This window comes from Magnolia sinica, chromosome 10, assembly GCF_029962835.1.
Source record: "Magnolia sinica isolate HGM2019 chromosome 10, MsV1, whole genome shotgun sequence".
Taxonomy (NCBI): domain Eukaryota; kingdom Viridiplantae; phylum Streptophyta; class Magnoliopsida; order Magnoliales; family Magnoliaceae; genus Magnolia; species Magnolia sinica.
Genome location: NC_080582.1, coordinates 19,924,563 through 19,945,471, shown reverse-complemented (window position 1 = coordinate 19,945,471; position 20,909 = coordinate 19,924,563). Strand labels below are relative to the sequence as shown.

General features: G+C 41.2%; 1 protein-coding gene across 2 annotated transcripts; it reads right to left on the bottom strand.

Moving 5' to 3' along the window:
• Positions 1–330: 330 nt before the first annotated feature.
• On the bottom strand, positions 331–19,744 carry LOC131258131 (thioredoxin-like protein YLS8). 2 transcript variants are annotated; one of them, XM_058259234.1, is made up of 3 exons: positions 19,622–19,744; positions 817–1,198; positions 331–544 (listed from the first exon to the last, which is right to left on the bottom strand). In XM_058259234.1, exons 1-2 carry the CDS (start codon positions 19,739–19,741, stop codon positions 890–892), a joined length of 429 nt encoding a protein of 142 aa, XP_058115217.1. In that variant the 5' UTR covers positions 19,742–19,744; the 3' UTR covers positions 331–544; positions 817–889. The 2 variants fall into 2 exon arrangements, with proteins under 2 accessions (XP_058115217.1, XP_058115218.1); XM_058259235.1 differs by having other exon boundaries at positions 331–540.
• Between the last annotated feature and the right edge of the window lie 1,165 nt (positions 19,745–20,909).

Below are 20,909 nucleotides of genomic sequence, written 5' to 3'. Positions count from 1 at the left end.
ATGTCCTTTCCCATGGGTAGCCTTTAATTCATCCTTCCAAATTTCAGGTTCGTGTGAAGGTTGCTCTTAACAGGCAAACCAAAACACAACTGATTGGGCCAAACTGCCCTGGTATTATCAAACCTGGAGAATGCAAAATCCGAATTATGCCTGGGTATATTCACAAGCCTGGGCGTGTAGGAATTGTTTCTCGGTCCGGCACCTTGACTTATGAAGCGGTATGATTTAATTTGAGTTGAAGCCTTTGATTTTTAGGGAACTTATTTGGGGAATGTGATGGGATTTTTTTATTTTCTTCTTTTTTCTTTCATACAAGGCAGGTTTTCCAAACCACGAGGTGGTCAAAATTTGTGGATGCATTTACCAATTACTTGAGTTGGCAGTCTGCACCATTAATTAAATACCTCATTGCCAATAAAACAGCTATTATACAGCAAGGAAGAATATTCTATTATAGAATTTTGGACAGGAGATTACTACACAGTTGCCTCATCTGTAGGACACCTGAACCTCAATCCAAACCGACTATTCCATTGCTAACTTCCTTATTGGAAATCTGTCTTATACAAGACGAAATGATTGAGATTGGTCGGTTAACGATAAGAGGCTGAGCATTTGATCATTTTCACAGAAGGAAAATGGAAGAACGGGAAAAGCCAAACTCGAGGAAAAAAGTATCAACGGTACCTAAGAGCTTGAATGACAAAAGCAACCTCTCACACCCAATTAGTAACAGGAGACTTGGCGTTGTTAAGTTCTAGCACTCTGCAAGTACACCATTTAATGTCCAACACAGATATAGAGTTACGTAGTTACCAATGTATATAGACAATTCATTGTTTGATCAAACCAATAGCTGAGACCAACACCAGGTCGTCCCAGAAGAAACTCAATATCGGTACCTAGTTGAGTAATCCTTTGGTGCAATGACCAGACCTTGGCCTTTCCTTGCTCCCCTGTAGACAGTCTCGATGATGTCAATAAACTCCTGCTTGTCCTTGAGAGCCCAGTTGATCTTGTTGTTGTTTATCGTGCCCAAGGCAATCATCATGCGCTTGTTGCGGAAGAAGAACATGACAGTCGAGGGGTCGTACAGCTCATACAAGGTGTTGAAGTTGGGCACCTCGGTGATATCTACCAGGTAAATGACAGCAAAGTTCTTTATAGTCTCTGCAACTTTAGCCAGCACCTCATCCATCTACATACAGACCAAAAGTGAAATCAATCCCATCACAATCAAAAAAAGAGTTATCCATTTGTTTTGCTAACACATTCAGGTACAAAAGCATTGTAAAAGACACATTATTTGCTTTGCATTGTCAATGTATGCCATCCACATTATGAAAAAATACATTATTTGCTTTGCATTGTCAATGTATGCCTTCACATTATGAAATTCATTTTTTTTTCCTACGATGTGGAAGGTGACGATTTTATTAAGTGAGGCCAAAGCAAAATGAATAGTCTCTGCAACTGAAGCCAGCACCTCATCCATCTACATACAGACCAAAAGTGAAATCAATACCATCACAATCACAAAAAGAGTTATCCATTTGTTTTGCTAACACATTCAGGTACATACAAACCAAAAGTGAAATCAATCCCATCACAATCACAAAAAGAGTTATCCATTTGTTTTGCTAACACATTCAGGTACAAAAGCATTGTAAAAGACACATTATTTGCTTTGCATTGTCAATGTATGCCCTCCACATTATGAAAAAAATACATTATTTGCTTTGCATTGTCAATGTATGCCCTCCACATTATGAAAAAAATACATTATTTGCTTTGCATTGTCAATGTATGCCTTCACATTATGAAATTCATTTTTTTCCTACAATGTGGAAGGTGACGATTTTATTAAGTGAGGCCAATGCAAAAAGAACTACAAATCAGACCAAGAAAGATCGCAGGGGTGTGTGTGTGTGGAGGGGGAGACCTACCGACTAAAACCCTTGAGGCTAAGGCCTACCCCATTACATTCAATTTAGCCCTGCTAAAAACCTCCAAAGCCCGCCCGCTACAACTAAAACAATGATTGTTCCTCTCCCCCAAAGTAAAACCAAATGCCAGCCAACAAAGTCTCCAGATTGCCATCTCTACCTTTCTCACTCCTCCACTGTGCCAAGACAAAAGGCAAATCAATTGAACCCACCAGCACCCACGTCACACCGAGCAAGCTGTTGTCCCAAACTTCCCTAACAAAAGAGCAATGGACAACCAGTTCCTCATTTTTCAAACACACACACTATAGAGAATGCTAGTGTATTGTGTATGTGGTTAGTGGCCGTTTTAGTCCCTTTTAGTGTAAGTGCATGTGCACACTTCCCTCTTCTCCTACGGTGTACTATATGCTTTATTATAATAAAACATTATGTGTTAGGGCAAGCTAGCCTAACACAACATCTCTCCCAAACTCTCTTCCTTCTTCTCTCTCAATATTTTCCTCTTTTCTTCACATTATTATTATCAAATCATTCTCTACTTGGTATCAGAGCATAGATCCAAGTATTGCACATCCAACAAATTAAAAGGCGACACGTCAACAGCTGTACGACTGACGTCAACGTTGTACGGACATATGGACTCCGTTTGAGCTAAAAGTTTAAGGGTTTGATATATCTTGATTTTAGAAGATTTGTCATAATTTTTTAAGAATTTTTTGGACCTCCTTTCATGGTAGTTTGGGCGAAATAGAGAAATTTGAAAATCAGGCTCATTTTCCATTTTTCTTCGATTTACCTCAAATCGGTAAGCTTTTCTTTGGTTTCTTTGCTCAAGATGGACCGAAATCTTCCTCCCAACATACCCATGGAGGATTTTTTTTTTTTTTTAAAAAAAAAACTTAAGATCAATGTTTAAGAGGTTTTTAACCTCAAACAGACGTGCGGCTGAGCCGTTTTTCACTTGGTTGGGCCTTTTTTGACTGAGTTTCATGGTATTTTGGATGATTGATATTTGTTTGAGGTTTATCTCTTATTATCTTGAAGGATTGAGTAAGATAGAGTTGTTTGAATCAATCCTTTTTAGCGTAGAGCCTCTCTTGGCATAGGTTTATCTCTCTTAGACTCTCCTATAGCTGACAAAGGGCTCTCATCTCTTGGCATAGGGTCTCTCGAATCCGACCCCTTGCAGATTACCTCCACTAAGTTGAATGATGACAACTATCTTAAATGGGCACAATCTGTAAAAGTATTTTTAGGAGCCCGTGAGAAGTTGTCGTGTATTTTGGATGATCCCCAAAGCTCTACAGATGTTACCTACAAGTCTTGGACAAAGAAAAATTATCAAGTTATTGCATGGTTGTTGAATAGTATGAATTCCTCGATTAGCCATTCAGTGATGTTTTTACCCTCAGCTAAAGGCATTTGGGATACGCTTCATGATTTGTTCTCAGAATCTCAGAATTTTTTACGGGTATTTCAGCTTATTTAAGAAATTGGTTGGTTCCAACAAAACTCCAGATCATTAAAAGATTACTATTTGACGCTTCAGGGTATATGGGATGAGTTGGATATGTATCAGCCGCTTCCTTCCAAATGTAAAGAGGATCATGAACATGCTCATAAGCAGCGAGATGATACTCGTATCATGCAGTTCTTACCTGGGTTGAATTCTGATTATCTTCATGTTTGAGATCAAGTTATTATGTAGGATTCTCTTCCCCCATTGACGATAGTTTATGCCATGTGTCAGCGTGCTACTATCTCTACTCTTCCTTCTCATTCATTTGTGCCATTCGAGCGTTCGGCACATCTTGCTAGCGATCAATCCTCCTTTGGTCTTCGGGTACCATCCTTGAGTTGAGGGTGCATTTCTGATTTTTGTGGTCGTGATAGAGGCCGCGAGGGAGATTACATTCGTGGCGGCCATAGTCTTCGTGGTCGTGGTGGACGTGGACAAGGACATGATGGTTCCCGCATTGTTCATATTGCAGTGGAACTAATCACACCGTTGATGATCGCTGGCAGATATATGGTCGTCCTACGTATGTCGCTGCTTCTATTGCATCCACAGTTGCTCATGAGACACAGTCTTCCACCCTGACAGCTGAGCAGTCTACTTCAGGGGAGTCTCTTATCATTTCTCGGGTTGCATATGATGCCCTTATGTGGCTTCATATTCATGATATTCTTGAGCCATCTCACGCAACTTCGGCCCAGTCAGGTACTGCTTGTCTTGCGTTATCATCTCCTACCTCCTGGGTCATATACTCTGAAGCTTCCTCCCATATGACTGGTAAGTTTCAATTTTTTTCTTCCTATTTTCCTTCTCCTCACACTCAACATGTCGCAGTCGCAGATGGAACCCAAACTCCCATCTCTGGGATTGGTTCCATCCCTCTTTTTTCTTCCTTGTCTTTATCCTCAATCTTGTATGTGCCTCGTTTTCCATTACACTTGTTGTCTGTTAGCTCTCTTACTAAATCATTAAATTGTTCCATTACTTTCTTCCCTTCTTATTGTTTGTTTCAGGACCTACATACGAAGAGAGTGATTGGTGGGGGGCATGAGCGAGGAGGCGTTTATCTTTTCGATGATACACCAGTTGCCGCTTCTAGTACCCTTTCTTTGGATCGAGAGTCCATGACTCAGTGGCATTGCCGCTTAGGCCACCCATCCATAACTAGATTGAAAATTTTGTTTCCCTCCTTATCTGTCACTAAACCTTTATACTGTGATATTTGTGAATTGTCTAAATATCATCGTGCTACGTTTCTACCTAGCTCTTCTAGGAGGAAATCTCGACCTTTTCTTCTGGTTCACTCAGATGTCTAGGGACCAGCTCCGGTTACCTCCACTTTTGGATTTAGATATTTTGCCACCTTTATTGATGATTATTTATGCATGACTTAGATTTATCTTTTGAAATCTAAAAGTGAAGTGTTTGATGCGTTTAAAGTATTTTATCATGAAGTGTGCACTCAATTTCAATGTTCTATCAAAACCCTCCATTCTGATAATTTGGGGGTGTCACGCCCCGAACTCGGAAACCGGTCTCACAAAATTCTCGATCACCGAATCTGGCGCCGACAGCTTCCGTAGAACCCCATTCTCGGATCCCGGCACCCATTCACCAGGTTCCGATCCTGGGATACTACAAAGAGGATTTATAATCATCAGTCTAATTCATAACGAGCATAACCAAAAGCATAACCCACGAACAATAACCACAAGAACACTACAAAATCCACTATGATTAAAAACTTTTGAGTACAATGCGACTGAAAGGGAAAATACAATGTAACAAAAGAAACAAAACTCCAGAAGCTCGGCTACATGCTCCAACTACAGCGAGACTATGGTTGTGACTGCGTCCTGGCGTCACCTACACGCATCAATCGTGCATAAGCTTATAGAAAGCTTAGAGGGTGGTGTAAGTATGTGCGCAATATAAGCGTGCTCAAAATACAAGGTAAGAGTAATGCGAAATCATGGTGATGAGCTCATGAATGCAATCAGCCGTACCAAGGCTATGCGGTGCAAGATATGAATGCTATCGGCCATATCACAGCCATGCGATGCGAGATGCAACTCAAGCATGCCAATCCTCATCATGTATCAGTACAGTTCTCATTCTGGATAATCACCGGGGTTCAGTACACTCCAAATGGCACTGCCGCTCTCCTAGCCGCACAGTCCAAGTGAGCGTAAGAAACCTCACTATCCGCCTGGCCAATAGTCTGCCAATACCTATCCAGCACGTCGATAGCGGACCCATTCGGGAGCTGGTCAAACTCAGCCTAGTATTGCCCCTACCCTCGGGCGAGTAAGGCCACACTCTTTTCCAACCAACCACGACACAGTGGGAGACGCGGCCTCCTGGTATTCGGTCCTCGTGCGCTCATATATCCACTCGATCTCGACGTTGGAGTCATCCTCTGGTACCATCGGGTTTAGGGATTTTCACTCAGGGACATCTATGGCGCCCGTATGCTAGAACCAAATATTTTCGGTATCCAATCTTGCCATCCACGATGTGTCTGTGGAGGCTATGACCCTGATGTCGCTAGGGCATACAGTAACTACAATCACACAAATGCAAGTGCATGAGCCACACTATCAGTCATGCAACAATCCTACGTGTACCATGCACTTATATGAGGCAACTCCGCCTATCAGGGAGCCCACAAGCAGTCCACCCGAAGGCATATGATATGATCGGTCACTCCTCACATCAGGCATACATATGATGCGGATGATCATGATTCATGGATCTATACTAAACATGTATAAAGAGATGAGCTCTGTGTATAACGGAGATGGGCCTAGACGGCCTACTTACCACAAGTATGGGCCTATCAGTGGGCCTTAGGGAGAGTTATAATGCGGACATTTAACCAACATTATCCATTCAATGTGGACGTCAAACCAGCATTGCTCCCAAGGCGTGGCCCGTTACAAAATCAATACATATACCATGATGAAATTACACCACATTGGGCCTTATATATGTCCTATTGGGCCTTGACCCGTGGGCCTCCAGTACATCAAATGGGCATCATAATATGGGCTTAATACAATTCAAGGTGGGCCTCAACAAGGACCACCAATACATAAAGATGGGCCTCCACAATGGGCCTTAAATTATCTACGAAACGGTTGGACAGTTGGATGAAACACATGCATCATGATGGAGCCCACTCTAGTGGAGGGTATGGTTTGCAATACATACATAAGTGGGTCCCATGTGGGGCCTACCATAATGTTTATTTTCCAACCAACTGTTCATAAGGTCATGTGGACCAAGGTAGGACCCACTGTGATACTTGTTTGCCATCCAATCTATGCATATGGTCATGTGGACCTTGAGTAGGGCCCTCATTGATATTTATTTGTCATCTAATTTATTCATAAGGTCATGTGGACCTTGAGTAGGGCCCACAGTGACATTTATATGCCATCCAACTGTTGAGGAGGTCACGTGGGCCTGGATAGGGCCCACTGTAATATTTGTTTTCCGTCCAAATGGGCCGAGGTCACGTGGGCCTGGATAGCGCCCACTGTAATATTTATTTTCCATACAAAATGGGCCCACTGTAATGTTTGTTTTCCATACAACCTGTTGATAGGTCGTGTGGACCAGGGTAGGGCCCACTGGACTGGGGCCCACTGGAAATGTTTATTTTCCACCCAAACTATTCGTAAGGTCACACGGACCGTGGGTTGGGCCCACCATAACACTGTCAGAAGCCCACCGTGACGATTTTTATTTTATTTTATTTATTATTATTTTATATATACATATATATATCATATGGAAAGGGAGCCCACCGTGATGTGGTCTACAAATCCAACCCGCCCATTATGTGTGCCCCACTTGGCTGAGGGTACAGACCAAGTTTCAGCCGCATTCAAATTTCAGGTAGGCCCCACCAAGTGTTTTTATATGTTTAGACATGTCTTCACATGATTTTAGATGGTGTGGCCCACCTAAGTTCCGTATAAGGCTGATTTTTGAGATGGACATCCGGTTTGTGGCGACCCATCAAATGCACGGTGTTGATCGTTGAAACGCATCAAGGTGGGGCCCACAGCTGGGGCCGTGAGCCCCAGCCCGTCCGTCCGTCTGTCAGTGCAGCAGCAGCGTCAGCTCTGCTTCCTCCCTTGCTTTTTTTTTTTTTTTTTTAAGAAAATAGTATTTCTACGGATTCTCCATGGTAGGGCCCACATCAGCAACATCCACTCCAGCCATGGGTCCCTGTGGCTTGATACAAGCCCATAGAGTCCAATATTAGGCTATTTTTGATATACAGGAGCATCATGGAGTAAATCGAAGGTAGGAACACTGTTTCCTACGGTATGACCCGCTTGATTTTCTGATTGGTCCCAAATTTTAGCTCAACGGATAAAATGATCTGGGCAACGGGATAGACTGCTTAGATTATATGTATACATTAAAGTGGAGCCTGCATGAGTGCCCACCATTTTGGCTAGCTCGTTAGTACCTCCCATGCCAGTTTACACTTCCCTGTTTGCAAACGTCCAGCGTCCAGGGACGCTGGACAGCATGCATAAACACATTATCGTGGTGGGTCCCACGTGGATGTGGCCCACCAACATGTATACATATAATATATACATAATACGTCTTATATTATATTATATATATATATATATATATATATATATACATAATACATATCATATTATATATGTTATATATATTATATAAAATATAACATATATATAAACAAAAGGGTGCATTGGGCCCATCCAAACAGTGGATGGTGTGGATCATCACCTGTAATAGAGTGGGCCACACCGTCTGATGTAGATGGACGGGGTAGATGTAACACATATTGGTGGGATCCACACCATTACAAAGAAAGAGAGAGAGAGAGAGATAGAGAGAGAGAGATATACGGTGAGATAGAGAGACCTCGCCACTATGGGCCCTCTTGATTAAATCACATACATCCAAATGGGTCCCACCAACAAGTGGGCCCAAAAATTTAAAATAATGACAAATCACCCACCTTTAAGCCTCCTCCTTGCTCCCTTGGCCTCAAATGCTCCTTAGCTTGCCTTTTGATGGAGGTTGATGGACTTTTGATGGTGGGGATGAGAGATGAGAGGGTGGACCACACTTGGGAGGGAGAGAAGGGTTGGACGTGTGGGGGTTGAGTTGCTTGGGAGAGATTTGTTTTTTTTGAGAAATGAGGGAGAGAGAAGATATGGATGGGTGAGGTGAGGTGATGGAGTGATGGGTGATGGGTTGGGTTGAAATTTTTGAAAAGGGGTATGGTTGTTGTTGAAAATGAGAAAAAGAGGAGTGGTGAGGTGGAAAGAGGGTGGACTTTTGAAAAATGAGGGAATGGGTTGTAGTACTTGAGGTAAGGCTTGCATTAATGGTTGATTGATGGGACTAATTGTAGAGATTCCCTCGAAATTCGCAACGCGCGGTGTTTCTTCGAAATAAATGCAGATCGGCATCTTCTTGCCTGGGTATCGGTTTGGTGCGCAAGTCACGGCGTTGGAACCGCGGCGATGACGCGGTCGCCAAGACATAGGTTTCAGATCGAGCCGACGACAGTGTGCGGGACCTGGCTTAGGATCGTGTGCAAATGCCGGATATGGTGCGAAGGTTGTCGAAATTTGACCGGAAGAACCGCGGAAGCTAACGGAACGGTACGGATTAGGACACGGGTCTTACAGGGGGGGAATACATGCCTACTACCTTTCTGTCCTTCTTGCAAGAACGTGGGTATTTTGTCTAGAACGTCGTGTGTTCGCACACCTCAACAAAATAGTGTTGCAGAATAAAAGAATCATTATCTTCTTAAAGTTGCTCGCACCCTTCTGCTTGGTATGCATCTACCTAAATATTTTTAGGGTGATGCTCTTCTAACTGCTACTTTTCTTATTAATCGTATACTCTCACATATCCTATCTTATAAATTTTCATTTACTATATTGTATCCTCATGATAATCCATTTTCTCTACCACTTGAAGTTTTTTGTTGTACATGTTTTGTTCAAATTTTGGATAGAAGTAATGATAAACTTAGCCCCAGGGCAATTAAATGTGTCTTTCTAGGGTATACATGGAGTCAGAAAGGGTATAAATGTTTTGACCCATTGACTCGCAAGAAATATGTCTCTGCCGATGTAACCTTCTTTGAGGATATTTCTTTTTTCTCAGCTTTAAGTCGATTCCTCTGTGATCCTCTTACGAGTCAGGGAGTATGACTCTTATCCTCTTTCCACTAGTGATCATGGGAAAACTCCTCTCCCCTCTATTCAACATCCTGTTGGTGATTTGGGTGAGCCTAAGCCTCTGCGGGTGGCTATCTACCCTTTTGCTCACTTTGGATATTGACTCAGGTGACTTTCCTACCTCAAGTTTAGATCTTCCCATTGCCTTGCGCAAAGGGTCACGATCTTGTACTCAACACCCCATTAGTAATTTCATTTTATATGATTATCTTTCACCGCGTCTTTTTAGTCGTTTGCAGCTTCCCTTTCATCACAGACTATTCCTCGATCTCTCTCACATACTCTTCAAAGTCCTGACTGGACTAAGGCGATGATAGAAGAAATGTCTGCTCTTGAGAAGAATCATACTTGGGACCTTGTGCCACTTCCTTTAGGCCATAAACTTGTTGGCTGTTGATGGGTTTATACAATCAAGTTTTTTCCAGACGGCTCCATTGATCGAAAGCCCGTCTTGTTGCTAAGGGTTACACACAGACTCATGGTGTGGATTACTTCGAGACATTCTCTACGGTGGCTAAGCTTAATTCGATTCGCGTTGTGATCTCCTTGGCCGTTAATTTATCATGGCCCTTGTTTCAGCTTGATGTTTAGAATGTATTTCTCCATGGAGACCTTGCAGAGGAAATTTACATGCATTAACCTCCTGACTTTGTTGCTTCTCACAACCCTGCCCTTGTATGTCGGTTGAAGAAGTCTCTTTATGGACTCAAACAATCCCCACGTGCATGGTTCAAAAAATTTAGTCCGGCTCTCTTGGAGTTCGGCTTTGTTCGTAGTCATGCCGATCATTTTCTCTTTATATGTCATCGATCGATGAGCATCATGGTTCTCATTGTCTATGTGGATGATATTGTTCTGTCCGGTAGTGATTTTGCTGAAATGAGGAAGGTCAAAGATTTTTTGAAGACCAAGTTTGAGATCAAGGATCTTGGTCCTCTTCGCTACTTCCTCGGAATTGAAGTTGGTCTCTCATCATCCAGATTGGTCTTGTCACAACGAAAATATGCGCTTGATCTTCTCATGGAGACCGACATGTTAGGGTGTAAGCCTGCTACTACTCCCATGGATACTTCACAAAAGCTTCGACCAGATGATGGTGCTCTCCTTACTGATCCCGGGATGTATCGACGACTTGTAGGCCGGCTTATTTACCTGACTATTACTCGCCTAAATCTCTCATTTGCGATGAGCATTGTTAACCAATTCATGCAAGCTCCCCATACTTCTCATCTCACAGCTGTCTACCGCATACTTCGGTATCTAAAATCAACCCTGGGTCTTGGCCTCCGCTTTCAATCGCATAGTCATCTTCATCTTTTTAGCTATTTCGATGCTGATTGTGCATGTAGTACTTTTGATCATCACTCTACATCCGGCTTCTTTACCTTCCTAAGTGGCAATCTTATAACATGGAAGAGCAAAAGGCAGCCAGTTGTTGCGCGGTCCTCGGCTGAAACAGAATATCATGCTATGGCTCATGCGACGTGTGAACTCATGTGGCTTCGCGACCTTCTTGAAGAACTTGGCTATCCTCCTTCGGATCCTGTTCCTCTTCACTGTGATAACCAAGCGGCCATCCATATTGCTCGTAACCCAGTTTTCACGAGCGAACCAAGCATATTAAGGTCGACTATCACTTTATTCGGGAGAAAGTAGCTTCTAAGGAAATCGTCACTCTTTTTGTTCGATCTGGGGATCAACTTGCTGATGTTCTTACAAAGTCCTTGAGTCGAGATGTACTTCATCATGTTCGTGCCAAGTTGGGCATGATCAACATCTATGCTCCAACTTGAGGGGGAGTATGGAGAATGCTAGCGTATTGTGTATGTGGTTAGTGGCCCTTTTAGTCCTTTTTAGTGTAAGTGCATGTGCACACCTTCCTCTTCTCCTGTGGTGTACTATATGCTTTATTATAATAAAATATTATGTATTAGGCCAAGCTAGCCTAACACAACATCTCTCCTAAACTCTCCTCCTTCTCTCTCAATATTCTCCTCTTTTCTTCACATTATTATCATCAAATCATTCTCTACTCACATATTTAGGAGCAGCATCATCATCCTCTTTCGAAGGTTGTCAATAGCAAGCACCTTGTCATCATCATTCTCTTTCAAATGTTATTAATAGTCAACACCTTATTCTAACCCACGAACAAAGCAAGAGTTGCAACCTTATTGCATCATATTGCCACATAAAAATGGTGTGCCACAACTGCGCTCCCGTCGAAGAGCTGGTGATTGTTCTATACAAGGAACTAACAGAGAACAAGCCAAACTTTTCTTTATTCCACATCATAGCATCACTATCTCCCACCTCCCACCAAGGGAATAATGTTGCGCAACCACTCCGATAGCCTGACAAAATCTTCCAACTCGTCATTTGTCAAACTCCTAAGACAAGGAGGAGCTCAAATCAACTCATCTCCTGAAAAGGAGAGACATTGCACAATCAGGATATTTGCATCAAACACGATTTTATCTAGCCTTGGAAAGTCTTCATACAACACTTTCTTGTCCAGCCAAATATCCTCCCAAAAAGGGATCATCTTACCGTCACCCAAAGAAAAACCCACCCCCTTAAAAACTTTAATGTCAACCCAACTATAGACTGTTTTAGAGACAAAGCCTTGTATAGAGATGAGCCTTTGTCACCATCCCCCTCCCTGAACCCCATAAATTGCCATCCTTAGACCCAAACCTCCAAAGCCATTTTCCTAGCAAAGTCGAGTTCATTGCCTCCAATTTCCTAAGACCAAACCGCCTTCATCAAATGGTTTGCACAACTCATCCTACTTTATCAAATGAAACTTATGCTTCGCTTCAGCTCCCTGCCATAAGAAATCCCTCCTAAGCTTCTCAAATGAGACAAACTTTGGACATCTGAAAATAGACGTAAAACAAATCGGACGATTAGACATTGATGTCTCTATTAGTTTCAACCTTCCTCCCAAGGAAAGATGTCTATCAAGGTGTTCCTTAACGGTAATGGTGACCACAATGGTCATTGCCATTACTGTTATATGATTGGGCCGCTACAACCATAACAGCTTTTTTTACTTTAAAAAAACCTATTTCGGCCCCGTTACATGTCAAGTTATGGCCCCTTAACGAGTAATGGTTACAAATGTTACTGTTACCAATACCATTTTGTGACCATTTTGGAATGCCTTGATATCTACTCTTCCATCTTAACAAATTTCTTTCAAAACTCCCCATGACTTTGTCCCATAAATGCTTGGTCGGTTTCCCTATTCAAAGTAAGAGGCCGAGATAGGAAGAAGTGATCCAACACGACAGCCAAATACTTCTACAAAATTAACCACTTCCTCCTTAGAAAGAGGAATGCCCAACAACTCACTCTTAAGGATAATCACCTTTAATCATGAAACAGCTTCAAAGCATCTAATGACCTTCCTTAAACTATCTACTTTAGCCTCATCCCCATCACATAATAAAAGAGTATTGTCTGGATGCTAAAGATGAGTGACTTGGAAATCTATCTTATCCACACTAAAACCTTCGATGTAACCCCACGGCTAACCTCTTATCTAGCATCTTGCCTAAAGGAATAAGTGGGGAGGGAAAGACCTAGAAATTAGGTGACTAAACACAAACTTAAATCCAGCTTCTCCATTTTTGCCCGCAACCCAGCCAACCCAACACATAATCTAGAAACTTTCAATCAACATGATTATACTCCTTTTTGATATCGAGCTTACAGATAACAACCTTTTCCCTCCCCTGTATTGTGAATCAATGAATTCATGAGCTGTTAATGCACTAACTACAACTACCTCTCAGCCACATGCTCCTTGAAATTTAAAGATCACACTACCCAAAACCACACGAAATTTGAAGGCCACAATTTTAGCTAATATTTTATAAGGATCCTCAGAAGACTAATTAGACTAAATTCCCTCAAATGTTTTACTCCTCCCTTTTTTGGTTTGATAGCAATAAAAATTAGACCCAACTCTATTGCAGGGTTCTCGTTACCATGAAATTCATTGATGAAGCCCACCAAGTCGCCTTTTACTACTTCACAAATACTTTTAAAAGAAAGCCAAGGGGAATCCATTCAGACCAAAGGCCTTGTCACTACCAGGATACTCTTACCTTTGCTTGAAATTAAATCAAAACGCAAGATTTCTAGTCACGACCTTACTCACCCTTTCCCAGTAAGGTCTTTGAAAAACTTAACAATGGCACCACACATTTTTTATCTGTCCTCTAACCTCTCCCCATCCATCGAAACACTTTTGATCTTTGTTAGCTCTAGCCCGGGCACTAGCCATTGCATGAAAAAATTTGTATTTTTGTCCAATTCTTTGAGCCAACTCGCCCTAGACCAATGCTTCCATATGGTTTTTCTCTTCCCTCAAAAGATTATATGCCGCCAAATAAGTCTCTGGCAAAGCTTTTCCTTTCGAAAGAGCCATACCTTCTTCCATTATATCAAGGGCTTGAGTATTTTTACATTAGGGCCTGTTTGGATTCGCGTATAAGGGTGCGTTGTATGGTATTATAACAGAATATTCTCGAATATACCCATTATACAGCGTTTGGATTAGAGCTGGCTTCCGGCGTTTACCATGCGTGCGAATACACCAATAATCAAAAACTTTCAAAAGGCGGTAAACTGATTTGAGACGCCACTGCATCGTGCAGTGCAGTCTCTTCAATGCATAATATTATCGGGCGGCGTATACCTCTTTGGATATTATACGTTTCAACTATGAAGAACGGAGATATCCTGTTCCATCATCGCATAGTATCGTTTTTTTCCCAGTGCATGTGGCCATTCAACTGCGGAATAGTTTCCTCTGTTAGTATTGATAATCTATATACCACTGGGCTATGGTGTAATCTCTCTCCTCTCCATTGTTTCTCTCTCTCCACGCAAAACCCTGCATGTAGCAGCATTCCGTGAGAGATGAGTCTAGAACCACACTATTAGGATCATCATGGTTATTATCTTCTTTATAGTTTTAGGACGCTTGTCAGTGCCTTTCTTTCTCCATCTCCATCTACATCCTCTTTCTCCTCCTCCGTCTATCAAAACCTTATCCAGGGTCAAGATGGCATTTTCTCTCTTAAGGATCTGGATCCCTGCTTCCATCCAGACCGTCGTACCTTCATCTCGATCGAGTATCAACGGTGATCGGAAGAACACGAATCTCTCTCTACTGAAGAAGGATCCTCTCTCTTATAATCCTCTCTGTTTTGATCTTTGTTTTTTTTTTCGTTTTAAAAAAGTCCATCTGACTAATAAATACACCCATGCTTTCTGCTTTTGGTAATAGAATAGTATGAGGTGATACTATTCTCTTTTATTTTTATTCCTTTTTAGAATCTTAGATTTGTGATTTTTTTTATTTTTTTTTAAGTTCATTTTTGCTCTTGGAGGGAAAAAGAAAAAACCCGAATCCATCGAAAGGCCAGCAAATCGGACGGCCTGGATTGAGGTCACTACTCCTTCATTGGGTAATAACCCTCCAGATGTTGTACGACAGTACAAAACGCAGGCTCAATATGTCGTATCCAAACATTGCATAGTATAAGAAATTGTATATTTGCCCGAATAATACGTCCTATCCAAACATTGAATAATGGCATGTTGATTTGGATGTATTCTCAAAACCATTCAATGTATACATGAACAGTACCCAATTACAATACAAGTTGTCAAATGCGATCGCATATGCGCATATACGATCACATAAGCGCATACTGTGGATCAAATCGCATATGCCATGATGGCATATGCGATCTTGGCAAGTATGCCATGATGTCATACGCCATGGCATACTTTTATATGCGGCCAATATGCGATCGCATATGCAAGTATGCAATCGCATATTGCATATGCGATTGCATATTTCCTAATAATCAGAGTGGAAGCAATTTTTTTATTTTTATTTTTTTAATTTGGAGAACTTTTGCCTATAAATAGGCACTCATATCCCCTCCATTTTCACTATTCTTTACTCCAAAGCTCTAAATCTCTTACTCTCTCTCTTACTCTAATCTCTCTACAATTACTTCAAGTATTTTTTTTTTTTTTTTTTTTTTGTGTTTTATAATTGTGCTTACTTTTTGTAAATTAAGCCGTAAGTTATAACTTGTAAGTTGTTTCAAGTTATCCATTTATCAGTAAAATTTCTTTACTCGAAGTTTATAATAATTGGTTCTCTTTTAATGTAGCTTGATTGTTTTGTTAAAATTTATATAATATAATATAAATAATTAAATATATAACTTAATGAAACACTCAAACTATAATGAAATAAGTAAAATAACCCAATCCAATCATGTGTACTAATTAGGCAAGTTTTTCCTATTTTTTAAGATTTTTTTTCATTTTTAAATTTTTTATTATTTTATAAGAAATATGCTATGGCATATGCGATTGTGCGATCGCATATGCGAACAACATATGTTGATCGCATATAATCGCATATGCGATTTGACAACTTAGCTTCATGGTTCCAAAGAACCTCTTTCTTACATGCATTAATCATGCCTTTAGGGCTTATTTGTTTTGCCAGTTACCCCTGTAATTGAAAAGAAAAGTGTCTTCATTACAACTATACCACCACCAAACCAAACATGGGAGTCGTCAGTCAAATTTAGATGCATTCAGGAGACAGGTAAAGGAATTTGTAATCATTGTACTTTTTCATGGCACTACTGTGAAAATCTTTATTCCAAAGAATGACGTTAATATATTTTCGTAATGATTTGACATTTAAGTAATCTAAAAATGCCATCATTTTGATTTTGCCGCCTACAAACCAAACACGAGAATCGAGAGTTAAATACAAATGTTGTTGGAGAGAAGTAATTTGTGATCATTGGACATTTCCTTTATATTATTGTGGTAACTGGTAACAAAAACATGCCCTTAAGTAATCTGAAGTTTTTGAAAAAACAAAAAACCCACAAAACCCTCAACCGCGAAGGATGAACACTGCTCTTCCACAGCTTTGAAAATCCATCAATTTCAGGCCATGATAATTGAGACCTAAATAGCCACAGACCCTATCATCCTCATCCATTGCCAAAGCAACTGGGCAACGGTCTGAAATTAGCCTTGGAAGTCCTCTTATATGCATGAGAGAAAGCTTCTGTGCCCAAACTGTGGGAAAAAATAAATCCGATTTTGATTTAACCACTCTAGATTGCCCATTTAACCTTCACACACACCCCTCAGTAGATCCACCATCTCATTTGGTAGAATCCAATTTGAAAATTCTTTCCTATTTTTAGAAATCCGATCCTTACATACAAAAATGCCCCCCAATGATCCCACTGCATCTAGCCCCACCCAATCTTTAATCAACCAAACCCAATTTGTAAAGAGAGAGAGAGAGAGAGAGAAGCAAGAGTCTACTATTCTCTAATCAATCACCTGCATCTTCTTCTTTCTTTCTTTCTTTTTTTTTTTCTTTTTCTTTTTTAGAAGAGCTTACATTCTAACTAATTATCTTCACCGACAATCAGAAATCAACCCCTCAGTGGAGATTCCTAGGCAAAGAAGTTGGAGAAGAGAAATCGTAATCCATAAGAGGTGCCAAGAAAATACCTCACACACATCCCTTCCCACAACAAGCAGATCCTTTGAATTGAATGAGGTTGCATTCGCTGAAAAATCGAGAAGCATCTCCCACACGTGTCGTCTGTTAAGTGATCATCCACACGGACCGCGAGAGAGTTCTCGACCCGAGCGACTTCATACATAGGTAAAAACACAATTGGAAATTAGCACCCGCAAACTAGCCACATGTGAAGCTTCCATTGGTCACCTTAACACCTTCCACCAGCCCATTACACATGTCCATCACCCTCCCCCTGTGTCAAGAGTGGCAGTATCGCCATGTGTCACTAGCTCAGACAAAAGCCCTCTACATACCCCTTGCAACAACGTGGTGCCTCTCTCCATCTCTTCACCTTTGCATACACCACTTGACAGGACGTGTGTCACTCCATCAAGCAACACTTCCCCACCTACCCCACTAGACATATCAGACACTTCCACATCCCCTCCACAATGTCTGATGGTCCACAAGAGCAATAGACCTAAACATCATCTTCCTTTAAATCAACTTACAACACAAGCTCCCAATCTGCCTTATCCTTCATCGAGATGGAGTGCCTTGGAGAATGCTTTTGTTGTTGAATCTCATAGCAACTAGCTAATTCCATAATCATCCAAATCGTGATCCTGTAATCCCTTCACTGATGGAAATCTTCTCTAGCATAGGAGCAAGCTCATTCCATCTTATGTAGATTCTGGCAAACCGAAGCATTTCACACCTTTCTAAACTTGGATCGATCACAACCACTCCACCAATGTAAGAACTCCATGAAAATTGTGGATCTGGTACTCCATTGGGAGCTCCTAGATATTGTACCATGCTTCATCCCATCCGAAAGTCGACTATTCCTCCCACCTATAGATAGCTCGAATTGAGCCATCCCTATACACATTGCAAATGATAAAGAAGTTGTCGACATTTGCTTAAGGTCGAAGAGAAATCCATATCGTGAAATCACTCAAAAGCTTAAGACTCTTGTCTCCTTCTTCCATGCTACGATCCTACGATTGCCACTCTCACATCTCCTCCACAGCTCTTGGTCTAATAGAGGCAACCAGGATCCATTGGAAGGAGCCCCATGCATGCTCGAGGACATTCAAATGCATAATCACTTCCGAACCCGCATGTTTCGAACCCATCGGTTTTGCAAGGGAAGGAGACATCTTTCCCAAGGTTTTGCCTGTCTTCACCTTGTTGCTCGGGTTCCAACAATCATATCTTGAAACAATCATATCTTGGGCAACGATCTCCATTGTTAGTCATACCAAAACCAACTAATATTCTGAGTTGTTAAGCTATGGGCCTCACATGTCAAAACTGAATGCCTGAGGCCAAGGATTCATATGATCCTCTTTTCTCTAATACCATTGTATTTTTGTCTTCTGATCACCTTCTTTTGCATTGGAGCCCTAGCATAGTGCAGATAAATACAAAATTGCATTTATATGCATGTCTGTAAATATGTACAACGGTGATACGCAAAATGTGTATTATCGTGCTCAGCTGGATCCATTCAGTTTCTTTGGTAGTGTTACTTTTGTGTAATGACATTAAGGAGCTGAACCTTCTTTATATATCTTTTAGTTTAGTTCCCATATAGGCTAATTCCAATGCAGATACATTCGCTAAAGAGGCAGTGAGATGGTACTTGCATGTTGGCAACACTATCACATTAGGAGTTCTTTTATTTTTACCTTCAATAAATTGTCATTATTTAAATATTTTTTTTTTTTAAATAAAAATAAAAATAAACACACACACACACACAACACCAATGATATTCTACCTACAATCTGACAAAAATATATAATTTTTCCAGCTTGATTGCATCAATCCAAGAACCCGTAGGCGACCACCAACAACATAACACCAAAATTCACTGAAAAATCTACAAAACAGTAACAATCAACAGATGAGAATATGCTTCCTTCCTTTCGATACAAATTCAAATCAGTTGATGAAAAAGGTCGATTTCACTGGACAACGAGACTGGTCCAAGAAAACCCTAACAATTTCAAACAGCTAAAAACTAGAATTCATCAAAGATCAGCAAATCATGGGAGACATAAAAGAACAGATGAAGATCATAAAAAACTGCGGTAAGAATCTATGGAACAGAAATCGAGGATTCTTTATAGTCTAGGGAAAGAACAGATGACGATCATCAAAACTGCGGTAAGAATCTATGGAACAGAACTCGGGGATTCTTAATCGTCTAGGGTTTGCTGAGATCCAAATTGAATGGAAAAACCATTGCCGTGGAGGAATTCAAAGAGGAAAGAAGAGAAAAAAGATGACATACCTGCTTGCAGATATCGTCCCAGTCGTGGCCGAAGCGTATGACTACCACCCGTTCTTTTTCGGCGAGGATCGCCTGATCGACGGCCCAACCCGAATGCAGGTGGGGCAGAAGGTATGACATCTGTTCACTCCCCAAGTATAGGGTTGTGATGTAGTAATAAACTAGGTGAGACCGAGGTCAATCCCAAGGGACTGAAACCTGTACGTTATCTGAAACTGGGTAGAAATAGAAATAGCCTAAGATGAAATCGAAATCAAATATAAATTGATGAATAATGGTGAAATACTAATCTAAAACTTAAGGAATTCAGAGGAAGGAAACTAGGGATTCAGAGGATCCACTTGTAGAGATCAGGGAGATCTTATGCCTGCATCAAGAATCATCGAAATCAAACTGAACTTACTTGATTTAGTCTTCACGAGATGAAAGGTATATGAATCAGAATGGATTCCATCATCAAACCATGCCCATGAGACAAAGCAAACAACAGAATTAAACTAATTACCAACCAATCAACAATGCATGGAAGTTAGGAAGGATACCGCCATCCGACCATGCCCATGAGACGATGGTGAATAACAGGGCTTCCTGACGTCATAAACATCAAAAGGAGGAAGAAATACTCAAAACCATCGCAGATCTATTGTAATTTCAGTCACAACAAACCATTAAAAATAACAGAAAGTATTCTTTTTAATTTGAACAAAAATCAACATCAGTCAGTCTAAACAATAGGCACAAGCAAAGTCTCTCCCATCAGACTACAAGCTTCACCTCTTAGCCCTAGCTAAGAGGTTTAGCCCGACATAATCCGGCTAACTTTTTTAAACATAAACATAAGTACTAAAAACTAAATAATAAAAACTCTGACTCTCTCTCTCTTGTGCAGCCGTCCACGATTTGGATCCCGGTTCATCACCTTTTACACACACACACACACACTCTCTCTCTCTCTCTCTCTCTCTCTCTCTCTCTCTCTCTCTCTCTCTCTCTCTCTCTCTTTATAGAACTATAGTCGGAGTAGAGTTTCCGCACTCTATGCGGAAGTTTTCCGCAGCAGCGGGGTCGGCTGGGGCTTGCGTATCAACCTTTACGCAGTCAGTACGCAGCAACCGGTGGAGGACCCGCTTTCGAACATCTGATCCATTCGAACTTCTTGGTGGTGGTCAATTGCCTCAGGGGAAGGATTTGGTCGGCTAGGATCGTCAGTCCGATCCTCACCGAGATTGCAGAACGGCCCGGATCTTTCGGTTGCGCGCAACAGAGCCTGTGCACTTCTTGCGCTGTG

Coding starts and splice junctions, on each gene's coding strand:
- LOC131258131 (XM_058259234.1), bottom strand. CDS start 19,741: ATGTCATACCTTCTGCCCCACCTGCATTCGGGTTGGGCCGTCGATCAG. Junction 1,199..19,621: donor GGGACGATATCTGCAAGCAG/GTATGTCATCTT, acceptor GTCTGTATGTAG/ATGGATGAGGTGCTGGCTAA.